Source organism: Erithacus rubecula (assembly GCF_903797595.1).
Source record: "Erithacus rubecula genome assembly, chromosome: 16".
Taxonomy (NCBI): domain Eukaryota; kingdom Metazoa; phylum Chordata; class Aves; order Passeriformes; family Muscicapidae; genus Erithacus; species Erithacus rubecula.
This window is the reverse complement of record NC_136668.1, coordinates 11,755,190-11,773,305: the sequence shown is the minus strand read 5'-3', so window position 1 is coordinate 11,773,305 and position 18,116 is coordinate 11,755,190. Positions and strand designations below refer to the sequence as shown.

Sequence of the window (18,116 nt, the reverse complement as noted above, 5' to 3'; positions counted from 1 at the left end):
GGTAATCCAGCACTGGAAAATGAACTGCTGGTCATCCCCATTAGTGAAGGATTGTATTTAATAAAAAAAAGGTTATCCTACTGCAGGACAGAAAGCTGTGATCACATCTCCTTTTCACTTATCCCACGTAGTCATTGTCATCAAAGGACAGACAAGTCACACTGGCACTGAAATAAGCCAGAGCACAAGAGGGGCAGAGGTCAGTCTAGGTGGGACATTCCTGGTAGTGGCCTCTTTGTAAAGGGAGAGGAGGAGGAGGAAGCTTGTTCTCAGCCTATGTCCTAATAGGAATGAAGGTCCTGATGTACTGCTACAGCAGGTGCATCTACACCCAGAATAACCCTGCAGAATGGCCCTGGATAACCACACTACTGCAAGTAACCTAATTTGTGCCTGGTTGTGTGTTTGATTCGGTACCTTGACACATGGGGGTGAATTGGCCAGTGGAGATGTAGCCAGCAAGGTCTCTTGACTTGTCCTGAGGCTTTGCAGGAGGACCAGAACAGCCATGGTACCTGTCCTAGGCTTCTCCAGCATTCCCAAACTACCACAGAAAGGCTCTGACATCTTCAAGCTCTCAGTTCTCTAAAGAGGGTGGAGAAAAAGGGGGAAAATACATGAAAGGCTAATGAGAAGAGGGAACAAAACTGCACCGAGATGAAAGCTCTGTGCCATGGGCAATGGAATCTCTCCAGCCCAGGCTGGCAGCTGGTGTGGAGCAGTGTTTGTGGGAGACAGGGATAGATGGCTACAGAGAGATGGGCAGACAGTGGGGTTGGGGGTATTCTTCTGCTGGAAAAGTTTTCAGTTTGTTTTGTTCAGGATTTGATGTGATGGGTTTGAATCCAGACAGGACCAGAAGGAACTGGGAGGCTGTGGCAGGAAGAGTCAGGATGAAGCCATTCATCCTGCTGAAAGGCTGTTTGGAGAATTCTTTTCCTTTGGATTATTTGTCTCCAGCTCTTATCTAGTGCTTGTTCTTCTGGTGTTTCTTCTGCTGTGTCAGTGTCCATTGGCTTCCCGTGGGGTTCCCTGCATTTCTCTACAAGAAAGGACATCCTGCTCTTTAGGCCTGAGGGATGGTTGCATGGCTGCTCCCCAAATCATAACCCCCATGGAGTAGTGCACAGCAGGGTCAGAGCAAGAGCTGGGCTGGTAGGAAGAGAAGGAAAAAATGGTTAAATGGAAGCAGGAGTGAAACAAGAGAATTTCAGAACAACCTCTTCCCTTCTCAAGCTCTTGTGAAGCCTCAGTGCCTGCAAACCTGATTCTGGCTATTTTAACTATCTTAGATTTTCCCCCCTGCAGCAAGGGAGGGGGGCCAGCAACCTCCACCCCAGCCCTGTTCTTGCCAGCAGAAGTTATTATTATTTTTTGTTCCCTGACAACAATGCCCTGGTAATTTTGGTGCTCTTGTCCCAACATGACCAGCCTTCCTCTCTGCCCTTTGCAGGCAGCAAGCAGGAGAGAGGCAGACAATCCTTTCTCATTGCTGTGTGTGGACAGGCTAGGCTGGAGCACAGTCTATGCCTGCCTGAATGCAGGCAACAGAAAGCATTGTTTCTGGACCTCCATATGCTTGCAGAACTTGGATAATTGGCCAGATGCAATTAGGACCTTTGACAGTTTTGTTCAGTCTCTGTAGGATTCAGCAGAAACCTTCAGGGCCTCATACAAGAGCACAGATAAAGGACACCCACTCAACTCCAACACTTCCCATGGGACAGGCTGGATGGGGTTTTCCAGCAGGGCAGGGTACTGGTAACACACACACATGCACATGCACACACAAAACACTCATTAAAAATAAGCATGCACTTCTCAGGCCTTGTAGAGGACAGCAGAAAGAACCAAGGAACTGTGTCCCCAGGCCACAAAAGCTGATGGCAGTTCCCCTCTAATAACAGCTTCCATTTCCACTTTAGCCCTCTGGCCTCACAGGGTGTAAACCAAGCAGCAGCAAATGAAAATGTGTGTTCATCCCAGGCAGCTTCTCTCAGGAATCGTGTGCAATGTCCATCTCCTCACCTCCAGGTGCTCTGTGTGAACACTGCTGTCAGTTTGTGCTCCAAACAGGAATTAGGGTGATTAACCACAAGGGCTTTCAGATCCCAGGGCAGAGTGGGAACTGGCACCAGAGGGGAACCAGGAGCCATGGGCATGGAGTGAGGGACAGGGTTTGCCTGGGGTCAGGAGGAGAAACCAACCCTTTGCCTTATGGCTCTGCAGATGTGAAGATAAAGCAAAAAAATTCCATCTGGTGAGACTCCCAGCTGGGATACAATGCAGTGATAGAGGGCAGAGTCAGCTCTCACTCCCCAGGAGATACAAGCATCTTCAGGGGTACAGACATTCAAAAGTGTCATTAAATTCCAGTCCATCTGCCTTCACTACAGTCCTCCTTCTCCAGCACTAGAAAGTTGAGCTATGGTCCTGCTTTCTTTCATATTTTTCATTGAGTCATGGAAGAATTTGGGGGTGTGGCCAGGCAAATCCAGATAGTCACTTCAAGTGGTTAAATTCCCTTCCATCAGCTGTCATGCAGTAATCCAGTGCAAACAAGGTGTTAGACTGCTGCAAATGGATTTTACCATCTGATAAACCAGGAACATCTCCAGTGTGCACATGGGTGTCAGGCAGCTCTCTTGTCAATATCTGTTTGTCCTGTGGGTTTTCTAGGCCAAAATTATGAAGCATTCCCTGAGGTGGCTGGTGGGCTCAGTAGCCAACCTCTTGGCAGTAAGAATAGGAGCATTGAAGATCTCAGTGAAGGAGCATTAGAGATCTCAGTGAGCTGCTGCTGCAATTCCTTCTCCAGGCCTCCATTAGGAGAGCATTTCCAGTTTTATTGCTAATGGAGCCCTACAGCCTCTCACTAGCCTGGGAAAGTTTTAAAAGCTCCTTAGCCAGTGGGCTCTCTGCTGAGTCCTCTTCACCTGCTGAGATGTTAAAAGGATGATTAGGGAGAGAAAAAAAACATTATGACAGACAAGCAAACAGAAATTTTCAAGCCATCTTGTCATAACACATTAAGGAGTGTTGATTTATGATTGTGAAGGCATCAAATAAATGTTTAGCACCATGGCTGGTGCCAAATGTGAATAATCCCAGAGAACAAGTGGAAACGGTGAACAGCAGTCATGTTCCAAGCAGCTGCTCCTCACTCCTTCCTTCAGCTGCCTCCTGTTTCCTGCAGCCATTTGAAATTTTCCCCTGCCTGTCATGCTCTCAGACAGACATATACAAAAAGTGTGGTACAACTGGAGACAATACTATTAATTAAAGCATTCTGGCTTTGCACCAGAAACGAGAGCTGAGATGGGTTCATGCAGCTGGGATTTACAATTCTTTCAGGACAGTGCTCACACCACTGCACATGCACATGGCATCCCGTGCAAAGCATTTCCCAGGGTAGCATGAGCCTGTGTCTCTGCTTGCTGTGCCTGGGAAAATTCACTCTGCCTTTTGTTGGTGTGAAGTAGCAGAATTTCCTTTCACAGGTAGGAGAGAGACCTTGATAACTGGGGGTGGACAAAAACACTCACATGTGTCAGCCTTGATGACTTTCAGGAGGTCAAACATTACATATACAATTTCCATCATTGGTAAAGCAGTTGTAAAGTGATCTAGAGATGCCTTTCCCCAAAAGTGAAGAGTCAAGGCACTCAGCAGGGACTGTCATGAAACCAGACATGGAAACAGAAGCCTTCACTCCATCCTTTCCACAATTGCATCTACTCAGCTTAGTCATAGACAGGCCAAAAAGAGGCAATTACGATGATTTTGTTTCAACTCTAGTTTATTATAGCCACAACTCTTCCCTCCTGCATCCAACCTATTCCCTTTGGTTAAACTACTGTGTATTTTTCAGAAATTCCTCAAATCTTGCAATTGTTCGAGGACTAATCTTGTGTCTCAGCAAAGCTTAAATAATATACACACATTGTTTTTGGCTGTGTACCTTATTTTTAGCTGGAATGCATTTGTTCTAGCAGTTGAGTAGAGGGTTTTTCCCAAGACAGAAGACAAACTTTTGTCAAAACACTGTAAATTACAGAGAGCAAGGTTCAGCACAGGGAAAACAGGAGTAGAGACTTGTTAAGAGGCCAGACTTGTGCCAGCACATGCAGAATGTTTCTTACTTAGAGGCATAAGAAAAGTTTTGTTTTCATGGTCCTGCAGCTTTTCTCACCTAATGCCTTGCCAACCCTCAACTGATGCAGGCATCTGGTAGGTGTTCCCCCTCCTCCATGGTCTCTGTGATCAGAGAGCAGCAGCAACACCTCCACAGAGGGATTCAGGCTGGGAGGGGATGCCTTACCCTCTGGGGGTATCTGTCTCTCTCCTCTGATCACAAAGGGAGCCTGAAACAGGACAGGTGGGCAGGCTGATCTTGGGCATTCAAGGATCTGATCAGCCCCGGCTTTTCTTGCATGCTGAGTCTTGGAGCTCAAAGGGTTTCTTTCTTGGCAGGTCTGATTTCCACGACTTCACGGCAGCTGGATCGAGAATACAAGGCTGAACATATCCTAGAGGTGGGTAATGATGATTGTAATTAGCTTTATTTACCTACAAGTGTATTAAGTCCTCAAAGAGCTTTCCTTGCAAGTTGGAGCACAGAGAAAGAATCTCATCCCATCAGCTCCCAATTGCTGGGAAACTTAATTAAATGGTGTGTGTTAACCCAAGAGACAGCTGCAGCAGTACTGTGGGGTTTATTATTTTCTTGCTGAAGACTGGAGCAAAAGTTCTGTTCTGGAAGCTGTGGGAATGCAGAAAGAGGACTGGAACTGTCCTCTAGCAGGATGGTTTATACATTATGAGGGAAAGAACAAGCCAGAGAAATCCACCCTTGTTTATCTCACTGTATCAGATATTGCTGTATAGCTTTGGTCACAGCCCCCATCCTCAGCTGCTCACAGCTGTGAGTATTCTCATCAGAGGGATCTGGAGGTTTTTGAGTCTATCAGGGTCTATAATTTCTCTCTGCAGTGCAACATGCTGGGAGCATGCACAGGCAGGGTGAGGATGGCTGGTATCTGGCCAAGCCATTGCAATACAAATGTTTTCAGATGTGTGATCTCTAAAGACCAGCCTGACCCACTGCCCAGAGCAGCTGGAGGCAGGAGCCCTGCAGACTCATCCCCCTGTGCACAGACAGGCCCTGCACAGTACCAGGCACCAGCTTTGCCCTGCAGAGAGGAGCAGTGCCTTTGAAAATATCAAGATGCAAGTGCAGACCCACACAAAACCCCTGGCTGTCACTGCCTGCCAGGGCTGGTCGCACTCTAGGTCACCTCTAAGAGCCTGTCACCTCCTCCCTTTGCTTGCTGACAGGTGGCTGTCTCTGACAACGGAGAGCCAGCCCTCAAGTCCACCAGCAGAGTCGTGATCCAGGTGCTGGATGCCAACGACAGCCCTCCCAGTTTCCCCCAGAAGCTGTTCATGGTGCAGCTGCCCGAGAGAGCAGCCTCAGAGACCCCAGTGCCCGTCTACAGGCTGATCGCCTCCGACCGGGACCAGGGCCAGAACAGCCAGATCACCTACACCATCGAGGAGGAGGAGCAGGGCATATTCACCATCAACCCCACCACGGGCACCATCTTCTCCAGGAAAGCTTTTCCTGCCTCCGAATACAACATACTCACGGTGAGAGGAGAGGGAAATGCGAAGAGCTGATGGGAAGAGACAGGTGGAGAGGGAAGGAGAGAGAGAGAAGGGATCAGGAACAGAAAAAGGTAAAGGGAAAGAGATGGAGAAAATGTAGCAGTGGAGAGGAGGACAGCTTAGGAGAGCTTGAATAAGGCAAATGTGTTAAGAGGGAGAGAACGATAGGAAATGCAGAAGGTAGGAAGCTATTAAAAATGGACAATAAACGTAAAATTAACTGTCCAACCTACCTTCAGAGAGGAATACAGTGATCCAGGATCCCATATATATGTGGACCCAAACCTGAACAATCTTTGGGTTCCATCATGCCTCTGTATGGCATTCTGATCAGGCCATGGAGCTTGGACTCCATGGGTCAAAGATTCAAAGCCTTCCCACAATCTGTGGGTCCTTGCAACAAGGCTCAAGATTCATGCCTCTGCTATGGATAGAGCTTGGCAGATGATAAAGAGTAATTTGGGTTGCATGACTCTGCCTTGGAAGAAGCAGCCAGAGCATGGACCACTAGCTCAAGATTTGTTCCATGGGATTTTGGGCACACTGGGAGCTGGAACTCCTGGTGGGTGGGAGAAGGAGCTTTCCATGGAGTCCCCATGAGCTAACTCAGCTTTCTCCCTGAATTCACGTGCCTTTCTGTGCAGGTGAAGGCCACAGATGGTGGCAGCCCCCCGCTCTCCTCCCACGTGAGGCTCCACATCAGCTGGGTCGCCCGGCCCGGCCCTTCCTCCGAGCCTCTGGCTTTTGATGAGCCCCACTTCAACTTCGCCGTGATGGAAACAGATCCTGTCAACCACATGGTGGGGGTGATCAGCATCGAGATGGGCCCCAGCCAGGTGTGGTTCAATATCACAGGTGAGCACAGCAGTGAGAGCAGGGCAGCAGTGTCTGGAGCGTTTGCTCCGGCTCCCTCGGCTTGCAGCGCTCGCATGCCTGAGCTAATGAACTTGTTTGCTTTAGCTGTAGGTGAGCTAAGGGGAAAGATTTCTCACAGGCACCAGGTTTAAACAGCCATTAGACAAAGCTGCCCATCCAAGGCCTCTGGTGCCAAGTGCAATTACCCAACACGGTTTTTTAATGACAATCTGGAACTTGCCTGTGTTTGAGGTGTTCTCCGATGTCGCACGAGAGGCAGGGCATGCCAGTGCCAGCTCCTCCTGGGAATCAAGTGACACTGTTGGCTTTGTTAGAACTGCCTGCAAGGATCCAGGTGTGTGGCTGAGTGTTACAGGCACCCCCTGTATCTCCCTCCGTGTTGAGTCTTGAGCAGGGAGCTGAGAAGGAAGCATTCCTCAAAGACCTGGTCTGCCCTAACTTGTGGGGCTCTCCCTCCCTCCTTACCACATCCCAGCGGTGATTTAGACATGGAATGTGGAACTCTAGGGCCTCCTCTAAGACACACAATTCAGAGGGGATGTGGGCTGTCACCCCAGGGGACTCTCCAGGCAGAACTGGTCCTGCCAATGAGGGCCAATTGTGCTCATGTAATTTGATGTTTTGAAGTGGTGCCCCAATCTACCTTGCACAGCCTTTCCCTGGTACTGCCTGCAGGGCCTGCCCTTGTCAGACAAAGCCTTAATTGGGCAAGTGAATAGTTTTTCCCCTTACTGTGTTAAGGCAAGGATAATGGTGTATAAATACAATTAAGCAACAAGAGATACAACACTACAAGGAGCAAGACAATATCACTGAGAGGTTTATCCAGCATAGTAGTGTCTGCTTGGGTCTGCAGAAATAACAGTGTATTCCTCTGAACATTATCCTGTCATTTTCCTGCTGAGTGCTGGAGCATAGCTTGACCTCATCTTTCCCAGTCCTGGAGCTCCAAGTGATGCTGAAGGCTCTCTTGGTTTCTATCCTGGTGGAAAAGGACAGAATTTTATTTTCCCTGCAAGGAAAGGAAAGCTGGCAGCCAAGGGGGTGATGCAGAGATCCAGGAGCCTTTGGCACCTCATTCAAGGCTTCACCTTTCCCAGACCACAAGCACTGTCACTGGGATTGATGGAGTCTGCAGCAATTCTAAGAAAGCAACATTGCTCTTCATCTCTTTCCTTCTCTGGGCTTCTCCTTTCCACTTGGCACTATGCACAGGGAGCTCTTCTCTCTTTCCTCAGGGAAAGACATCCATGAGTCTCTCTCCCTCTTTCTCTGCTTCTTTCTCTCTCCTTCCCAGCAGGAGAGCAGGGGTCCAGATGGCTGGTGAGCACTGCATTCCTCCAGCAAGGGAAGATATGTAATTTTACAACCAGCAAAGATTTTACTAGCTGGTAATAGAATAAAACAGAATCCAAAGCATCCCATAGCCAGGAAGGAGGAAGTTGAGACCTGGGATAAATTACAGAAAACTGTTTTAGCTCTTCCATATCTCAGAGCAGCTTTGGAGGGTTTAATGTGCAAGAAGGGCCTGTTGGGCAAGTGAGGCATGAGAAAGGAGCTGCCATGCCAGGGCTGAGCAGCAGTAGGGTGAAGAACAGCCCTCTGCTGCTGAGCTGCTCAGGCCTGCTGTTCCTGGCAGTTCTCAGCCATCTGGGTTGGAGCAACAGGCTCTGCTCACCCTGGAAGCACCGTCTGCCTCCCCAACTGTTGGAGTGTTGGGAATTCAGGTAGCTCACAGGCCTAGCCGTGGTGATGAGGACCATTGCTGATAAGCCCACAGTGTGACTTTGAATGAGAAGCCAGCAAGAGCCCTGTTCTGCCCAGCAGGTCTCTGATCCATGCTAAGCCAGTGCTGGTGCATGGCTGGAAGCCTTGTGCAAGTAAATCAATGCTCAAATGGGCCTGTTGCCAATCTAGCCAGGACATCACATGCATAAGTGCATTCTTTCCCCTTCTCTCCTCCTCATTTTCTCTATTTCCCCTCACCTTCCTTCTCACACTCCTTTGTCACCATCTGTGACTGTCTCTTTGTCCAGCTTTGCCTTGTCCTCCTTATCTCCTGGGTGCATCTATCAATCACACATTGTTTTGATTTTCCAGATTTGGGAGAAACCTTACCCGTGGCACTATCCCCAATCTAGCTGACTGTAACTGTCCTCCTGTTTCCCTTTTCCATCTGCCCCGTGTCCCAGGTGGTGATGATGACATGGATTTTGACATTGAAAAGAGTACAGGCAGCATGGTCATTGCAAGACCCCTGGATGCAAGGAAGAAGTCAAGCTATAACCTGACAGTAGAAGTCACTGATGGGTCCAGTACGATCAAAACCCAGGTAATGGTTTTTCTTTAGTGGACACCCTGTTGAGAGGGAGAATATGCCAAAGGGAACCTTTCCTCTGAGTCTGCTGAGCTCTGGATTGGGTGCCAGGCACAGGATTCTCCTTACACTGTGATCCTCCATTACACAGTGACCCTTATACCAAGCTAAGGTTGTTTTTATGTTGTTGGAACAGCTGATCTAGGAAAGCCTGGGTCTTTCCTGTGGATCCCAGGCAGCACACAAGGATACATCTACACCACCAGCCAAGCTGGGGTGGCAGCTCACACATTCAAACCTCAACTCAGTCTCAGCTGCTCAGGCTGGATTGCAGCACAGTGGGACATCTTAGGGCACTGTGTACACAGTTGGGTCAGGCTTGGGTCTGTGTTCCTGTGTCAAGGGGTGTTCCTGGGATATGCTAGTCCAGGTACAGCCAGCACAAATCCATCTGCAAGAGGTGAGGTCTGGGCCAGGGGGTGAGTGGAGCAGCTGCAGAGATGCTGAGTGCTCTCAGCATATAAACTAAGTCCTGGTAAAAGGAGGCACTTCACTCTCAGGCATGTCCCTGGGCCCCAGCTAAAATGATGAGATTTTGCCCATCTTTACCTGCCCTTAGGAGGGGTGTTCAGGCCATGATCTTCCACTAGTCATTCTCTCCACACATAAGAAGCAGCCAAAAATCCAGCCTTGGATGCACAGGAAGGCATAGGACATGAGTCACCTGTCAGTAATGCTTATCATGGGAAATTCACTGTGGGGGATGATGAGTGAGGAACTCCACCATTCCTGTGAAACGTGGTGCTAATGGATGGCCACTTGTCTCAACTATCTTCAGGTATTGTTCCAAATAAACAAACAAAGCCCCACCTTGCCTGGTGTGCATTCCCTGTCACCTTGCATCTCATCCCTACGTTTATTTTGGCACTCAAGGCCACTAGCAGATGTCAAGAAACCTGCTCGTGTAAAACCCCCATGGCATGCTCAGGTTTGCTAAAGGAAGCAAATTATTACACTTGGTTGGGCCTTCTTAAGATGCAGGAAGCACATCAGTAGGAGGTCAGGACAGCCAGGGTAGGAGACCACACAGGAGAGAGCAGTGACTTCCCCAGCAGGATTCAGGATTCCCAGCAGGATTCAGGATTCCAGCATGGACTGTTTTAAATGCAGAGGAAAACTTGGCTAAAAAGGGTAGAACAGAAATGTTGCTTCTCCACACACTTGCTGCTCTTGAGATAGACCAGCCCTTCCCTTCTTTTACTGAATATTCCCTTCTGTCAGCTTTCTGTTGAGTAAATAGTGGGGGTTGCTGTGTAGGCACCAGCCAGAGCAAAGCTGGCACCACTGCTGAGCCGCTGTGCTTTCCGTGGCAGGCTGTGGCTGCTTCCCCATGAGCCAAGTGCAGGCACGTTCACTCTGAATGCCTTGCCAAGACTGGAGAGATCTTAAAAAATGAGAGGAAGCAAAGTGGAAAACACAAAAGGGGGAGGCACAGCAGGAGTTCCTTGAGATGTAGGACAAAAGGGCTCCCGGTCATCACGGATGGCAAAGCTCCAAGAGTTGGAAAGCTGTGATGGTTACAGCACTCAGAGTATGTCAGTGGCCAAGAAGGATTGGTAGCTGAGATTTTACATGGCTGCATGTGCAGTTGCTGCTCTCACTGTGCTGTCTCTCCCACAGGCATTTATCCACGTGATTGACATCAACCAGCATCGTCCCCAGTTTCTTGAGAGCCATTATGAGGTGAGGATTCCTGAAGATACCCCCTCAGGGAGAGAAATCCTTCGAGTTAGTGCAACAGACAAGGACAAAGGAAAGGGGCTCATCTACACCATCCATGGCAGTGTGGACCCCAAAAGCACAAGACTTTTCCAGTTGGATCCAGGCAGTGGAGCCCTCACAACAGCAGAAGGCTTCAGCTCCCAGCCCATGCCTCAGCACACTCTGACAGTGATGGTGAGTCCTAACCAAGCCCTGCTGAGTCCACCAGCTTGGCCAGGATATATGGGTGACTGGAGAAATTAAACATGGCACTAGTCTTTGAGGGAGGATTTGTCTGGAGCAATAGGGAAGAGGAAAGCAGGGTGTTAACCTTTACTGTATGGCTAAATGTAGCTAACACCCTGCATTCTTCTAACCACCTTCTTTGGAGGGCCACTAAAAGGATTTTTCTAAAAGAAAACACAGTGTGTAATAGTTAATGTTTGGTTTCACATTCAAGACTGAGCTTTGGTGCTGAAACTTCCAGTCTCATTCCCAGCCAATGGGTTGGTACCATTGCAAAACACCCACCTCTGTAAGAGTGCTGATGAGTTACCTGGGAGATGGTGCAGGCAAGAGTGGCTTGTCCCTGGGTGTGACTATTCCTGCTCTCTCTCTCTCTGCCATTCAGGTTCGAGACCAGGAGGTTCCCATCAAGCGGAACTTTGTCCGAGTCATCGTCCACGTGGACAGCTGCAACCTTCACCCTCCCCAGTTCAGCAGCATCCATTATGAAGCTGAAGTGCTGGACTCAGCAGTGGTGGGCACAGAGGTCATACAAGTCAGAGCCCTTGATCAGGACCAGGGAGCCAATGCTGAAATCCACTATTCCCTTCAGGCAGGTGAGAGCCATGCAACAAGACAGTTCAGGTTATGGTCATACCTGCATTACCATGCTCTAACTAGTGGCCACTTGACCAGTTTTCTCTAGCTGTTATAAAGAACAGCAAATGGCTGCACAGTTCTAGAATGTGAATTTCTTCCCACCCAGGGAAAATCCAGAGTGAGTAGGTAACTTCCATATTATGGAATATTAGCATGTTTTCTTAAGAAGACAGCTTCATGTTGAGTCACTGGTCTAAGAAAAATTGTGACTGAATGAGTTAGAACAACCTAAAATCTGCTCCTCTTTATTCAGTTGTTAGGCAAAGTTACTCCAAATTCCCACAGGAGTCATCATCATTCCACTGTTTCTACCAAGAAACACATCCTCAAGGAATGGTGAGAACCCTCTCAGCATTGGCTGGTGGTGGTTTTGAGTTGTTTATGCTCAGTGGGCAAATATTTTATCATTCACTGTAGAGGTTAAAACTTAAGTATTTATGTCTGTGCCACACAGCCTATTTAGCCTGTAAACTCTTTGCAGGAGACAAACCATCCTTTGCTCCATCTTTCTCACTGCAATTTAGATCAAGGACTGAGGAATTTAATTGCTCCTGAAGTATTGGTAATTACAAGCATGACAGGGCTTGAAGGAACTAGTACTGTCTGTGCTACCATGTTCTGCACACGAGGCAAAAGCTTCAAGCACATGCTCTGCCACCACTAAATATGCTTAAATTAGAAGGGTGTTTATCTCCAATTTACATTTTGATTGATTCAAATGTTAACTCACAGATCCCAATGAGTTCATTGTTCTTATAATTAAAAATATTTAGAAATGAATTAATTTCTCCCAGTAAAAGAAACAGATGTTAATCAGGTCTGCAATCGGGAGAATCTATGAAAAAGAGTTTCAGAAAATGAAGACCAGTAAGGTGTCTGCATTCTTCACTCTGTATTTTCTCTTCTTGCAGGTAATGGGGAAGGCTTCTTTAGCATCAACCCATATTCTGGAATTGTTACAGTTGCCCAAAAACTGGACCCATCCAGGCAGGAGCGATTTACTCTTATTGTACAGGCAGAAGACCAGGGCTTTCCTCAGCTTAAAGATTCTGCTACAATACATGTCCACATCAGACCCTCGGATCGAACCCCTCCAAAATTTCCAGAGACTGAATACATCACAGAGATCAGTGAATCCACTGCTGTTGGCTCTCCTCTGATCCAGGTTTCAGCCACTAGCTTGTCACCAGTCAGCTATGAAATAAAAGATGGAAATGGAGATGGAGTGTTCTCCATGAACTATCAGTCAGGACTTATTTCCACTCAGAAGAGCTTAGATTTTGAGCAGGTGTCTTTTTACCAGTTGAAAGTCCGTGGTACCAACATGGCTGGAGCATTTATGGACACAGTGGTGCTCATCTATGTCATAGATGAGAATGACAATGTGCCTGTCTTCGTTAAGCCTTCCTTCGTTGGCTGGATCATGGAGAATGCCCCATCACAAAGCATGGTTCTGGATGAAGGCAATGCTCCCCTCGTGACCTATGCAACAGATGCTGATCAAGACTCCAATGCTTTGCTGGTCTATGAGATTTTGGAACCAGAGGCACTGAAATATTTCACAGTGGATCCCAGCACAGGGACGTTGACCAGTCGTGCTGATATAGACTATGAGCTCACCCCAGTCTTCCACTTCACTGTACATGTGCACGACAGTGGAAGTCCCAGCTTGTTCGCATCCAAGCCTGCCAAGGTGACAATCCACGTTAAAGATGTCAATGATTCACCTCCAGTCTTTCTCAAAGACACTTATGACATTTCTGTCTTGCTACCTGCTCATCCAGGGATGGAGCTTTTGTCAGTGCAGGCAAAGGATGCAGATTCGGAGGTGACCTACAGCATTGTGGAAGGAAACCTTGATAATGCTTTCCATATCCATCCACTAACAGGTCTCATTTCCATTCTTAACACTACTGGCCTGAGAAGCTACCGAGAGGTCACAGTCAGAGCTGGTGATGGCTTATATAAGAGTACTGCTCTGGTTAAGCTAAATTTAACTCGGGCACAAGGTAACAGCTTGAAATTTGATCAAGACATATATACAGCAACTGTGATGGAGAACTCTACAGATGAGAAGACTCTAACCATTCTTGGGGTCAAAGGGTATCAGCTAAATGAACCCCTTTCATATTCAGTTTTGAATGAAAAGGAGAGGTTCAAAATGATCCAAGCCTCTGGAGTTCTTCAGACCAAGGGTGTGAAATTTGACCGTGAAGTGCAAGACATGCACGAGGTAGCTGTGGAAGTGAAGGACAACAGGAAGCCACCAAGAGTGTCCCAAGCCACAGTCAGAGTTTATGTAGAGGATGTCAATGACAACCCCCCACAGTTTGAGAATGTGCCATACTATGCCTCGGTGCAAGATGGCACAGAGCCAGGAGATGTCCTTTTTCAGGTGTCAGCAACAGACAAAGACATAGGGAATAATGGAGCTATTACCTACTCATTTGCAGAGGAATACAAATACTTTTGGATTGACCCTTACCTAGGAGACATCTCCCTTAAGAGGCCTCTTGATTATCAAGCTTTAAATAAATACAACCTGCGGGTCATTGCTAAGGACAAAGGGGAGCCTCCCCTGCATGCTGAAGAGGAGGTTGTGATCAGTGTGAGGAACAGATCCAACCCTCTGTTCCAAAGTTTGTTCTACCGAGTGAAGGTGCCAGAAAACGTCCCCCCATACACATCCATCCTCCACATCCAGGCCCGCAGCCCTGAAGGCTTGCGCCTCATCTACAACATTGTGGAAGAAGATTCCTTGAAACTCTTCAACACCGACTTCAAAACTGGTGTCCTCACTGTCACAGGGCAGCTGGACTATGAGCTAGAGACAAAACACACATTCACTGTTAGAGCCACAGACACAGCACTTGGATCCTTCTCAGAAGCCAGAGTAGAGGTGGAGGTAGAGGACATTAATGACAACCCTCCCGTATTTTCTCAGATCATTTACACAGCATCTGTCTCAGAGAGTTTGCCACCACAGACCCCTGTAGTCCAACTCTTTGCCTCTGATAAGGATTCAGGCAGAAACAAAGTGATCTCCTATCAGATCATGGATGATGGTTCAGATGCTGCCAAGTTCTTTAATATTGATGCCAGCACAGGGCAAATAACAACAGCTCAAGCACTTGATTATGAAAAAAATCAGCAGTTCCGCATGAAGGTCAGAGCTGCAGATCATGGGGTGCCTCCACTCAGTAGCGATGCCCTGGTCATTGTGGATGTGACAGACATCAATGACAATCCCCCTGAGTTCAGCCAGCTTCAGTATGAAGCCAAGGTCAGTGAAATGGCTACATGTGGGCACATCGTGATCAAAGTCCAGGCCCTGGACCCCGACAGTGGAGACACCACCCGGCTGGAATATGTGATCCTCTCAGGTAATGACAACAGGCATTTTGCCATCAACAGCACTTCTGGGATAATATCCATGTTCAACCGCTGCAAAAAGGACTTGGAGCCATCTTACAATCTCAGAGTTTCTGCTTCAGATGGAGTTTTCAAGAGCACTGTACCTGTGTATATCAACACCACCAATGCCAACAAATACAGCCCCTCTTTTCAGCAGAGTGTGTACGAGGCAGAGTTGGCAGAAAATGCTGAGATAGGAACCAAAGTGATTGAGCTGCTGGCTATTGACCCAGATGGTGGCCCGTACGGCACCATAGACTACACCATCATAAATAAACTCGCCCATGAAAAGTTCTCCATAGACAATAAAGGCTGTATTGCCACACTGCAAAAACTGGACAGGGAAAATTCCACAGAGAGAGTCATTGCCATTAAAGTCATGGCCAAGGATGGGGGTGGGAAGGTGGCCTTCTGCACTGTCAAAATAATCCTTACAGATGAGAATGACAACCCACCTCTGTTCAAAGCCTCTGAGTACACACTGTCCATCCAGTCCAATGTCAGCAAAGGCTCCCCTGTCATCCAGATACTGGCTTATGATGCTGATGAAGGTGCAAATGCAGATGTCATTTACTCTGTTGACTCTGTGGAAGATGTGGCAGAAGACCTTGTGGAGATCAATGCTGCCACTGGGGTTGTTAAGGTCAAGGAGAGCTTGATTGGTTTAGAAAACAGAGCCTTTAACTTCAAGGTGAAAGCTGAAGATGGCAGACCACCTCACTGGAACTCTCTTGTTCCAGTGAATCTCCAGATTGTCCCCAGGGAGGTGACATTGCCAAGGTTTTCTGAGCCCCTTTATACATTCTCAGCATCTGAGGATCTTCCAGAGGGATCAGAAATAGGGTCAGTCAAAGCTTTTGCAGAGGATCCCATTATATACAGCCTAGTGAAGGGAACCACTACAGAAAGTAACAAGGATGAGGTGTTCACGCTGGATGAACAAACAGGGGCTTTGAAAATCAAAAAACCTATGGATCATGAGACCACCAAGTGGTACCAGGTTGATGTCATGGCTCACTGCTCACATCTGGAGACTGAGCTGGTCTCTCTGGTCTCTGTGAATATCCAAGTGCAGGACGTGAATGACAACAGACCTGTTTTTGAGGCAGATCCCTACAGAGCTTTTGTCATGGAGAACATGCCTTCAGGAACCACAGTCATTCAAGTGACAGCTAATGACCAGGACATGGGAAGTGACGGGCAGGTCACCTACAGTCTGGAAGCAGAATCTGGCATCCTCCGCGGGCTCTTCACCATCGACGGCGAGAGCGGGTGGATCACCACTCTGAAAGAGCTGGACTGTGAAGAGCAGGAGGTCTATCGCTTCTATGTGGTGGCCACTGACCACGGCAGGAAGGTCCAGCTCTCTTCCCAAACCCTGGTGGAGGTGACTGTCTCTGACGAAAACGACAACGCGCCGCAGTTCACCTCGGATTTCTACAAGGGCTCGGTGATCGAGAGCGCGGAGCCGGGGCAGGTCATTGTCACCCTGAGCACCATCGACGCCGACATCTCCGAGCAGAACCGGCGCGTCACCTGCTACATCACCGGTGAGTATGGCTCTGAATCTCCACGGGGCAAAGGGGAGTGTCACCTCAAGGTGAGGATTTGATACCTTGTCTTATACTTTATTAGTACAGAAATAGTGTTATACCGACCGTGCTGTCAGAAGCAGGAGATGAAGGCTGAGCTCTGTCTCGAATCTGGGGAACGCAAAACACTTTAGGAACTGCAGTGGGTGGAATGATCATTAAAATAACAATCTCACCACTGAATCATCCTATTTCTCTGGGACAAATAAATAAATAAGATACATATAAGTAATTACACTGTACCATAGAAATGTTTATTTATACTTTCTGAACAGAGGAATAATTAAGACAGTGTAATTGTAATATCTATTGGAAGGACAGGAGAGGAGTACAGCAGGAAGGATGATTTTCCTCACACAGATACTGTGATGTGTATTCAAGTTCTTTGACCCAGCTTTTTCTCCTGGCAGCACTGCAATCAGTTTACACATCACACACATACCTGTAGCCTTCTGTGTTTTTTAATAACTGTATATAACTTTTTGGTATTAAATGATTTTGCTTCCTACAAAATCACTTGGAGGCTGGCTCAATAACAAGGTTGCAGTTAGTCACTGTGCACTGGGGGATATTTAAGACTGTCACGTCAATTTTAGTAAAGGTTTTTGGCTAACAAGAAATACTGAAAATTGCTCTTGCATCTCTGAAACATCACAATGTGCCAACTAAAATTAACCACTGCTGTAAAATAACAAAAAAGTTACACTGGAATGTTAGTTGTGCATCTGCACAAGTAGAAGCTTGCTTTTATGGTATTTTTTGACCCTAAAGGGTCTTTCTAAGACCTGGAGCAGATACTTCAAATTAAAATGTTTGTTCAGACTCAAGCAAGGACCCTTCAGGGTCAAAACATTAGGCCAGATCATGCTGCAGCCTGTTATCTGTTATTGTAACCATCCGAAATAGGAATGCTGGTACTTTAATTTGGTTTATGGCATGCCTAGGTATTTGCAAGCCTTTGGGAGGAAAGATTTAATCCATTATGTATTCACATTTCTGCTTTCTTAAAGGTAATATTAACTTCCAAGTACTTTAAACCTGAGAAGATGCACACTTATGTTAAGGGTGAACACCCTGTGCTCTCTGCTCTGCATGTACAAACACAGGTCAAGCTCTACAAATAACATGGAAATGCAGCAAGAGAGAGGAACACAGAACCTAGCTTCCCCCTGTCCACATTGATTTCAAACACACAGAAACTAAATCTGGGCATTGGCTGGTGTTTCCCAGCATCAGAAGAGCTAGTACAGGTGTCATTGTGCCTCCACAGCCTCATCACTGCAGCACAAATCAAAGCAGAAAGGGAGTGAATTTAATTTATCCCACTATGCAAGACCCTTCAGAGTCCAACACAAACAGATTCCACAGCCAGCTCTCTTCACTGACTCTCACTGCCTGATGTGTTTCCTCCTGGGTCAGCAGAGAACAAACACCAGCTCATTCCCAGGAGAGAGAGATTCTCCAGTGGCAGCATCCAGCACATTTAAAATCTAACATATGTTACAACAGTAGGAGCAGCATGAATGTGGTGAACCAGAGAGCCTGCCTAGTCTGGATTTACCTGTCTCTCGTCATTTGGCTCTAACAGAAACAAAAACTATCCC

The 18,116-nt window shown here is 47.4% G+C and overlaps 1 protein-coding gene across 1 annotated transcript in view; it reads left to right on the top strand.

The window, feature by feature from the left end:
* Positions 1 to 18,116, top strand: part of FAT2 (FAT atypical cadherin 2) — a 55,020-nt gene that overhangs the window by 16,699 nt on the left and 20,205 nt on the right. Inside the window, exons 4-10 of the mRNA XM_079319833.1 lie at positions 4,474 to 4,535; positions 5,338 to 5,649; positions 6,312 to 6,522; positions 8,736 to 8,875; positions 10,541 to 10,816; positions 11,253 to 11,463; positions 12,418 to 16,470. Of these exons, the coding sequence (XP_079175959.1) occupies positions 4,474 to 4,535; positions 5,338 to 5,649; positions 6,312 to 6,522; positions 8,736 to 8,875; positions 10,541 to 10,816; positions 11,253 to 11,463; positions 12,418 to 16,470 (5,265 nt within the window). The remainder of the gene's footprint in view (positions 1 to 4,473; positions 4,536 to 5,337; positions 5,650 to 6,311; positions 6,523 to 8,735; positions 8,876 to 10,540; positions 10,817 to 11,252; positions 11,464 to 12,417; positions 16,471 to 18,116) is intronic.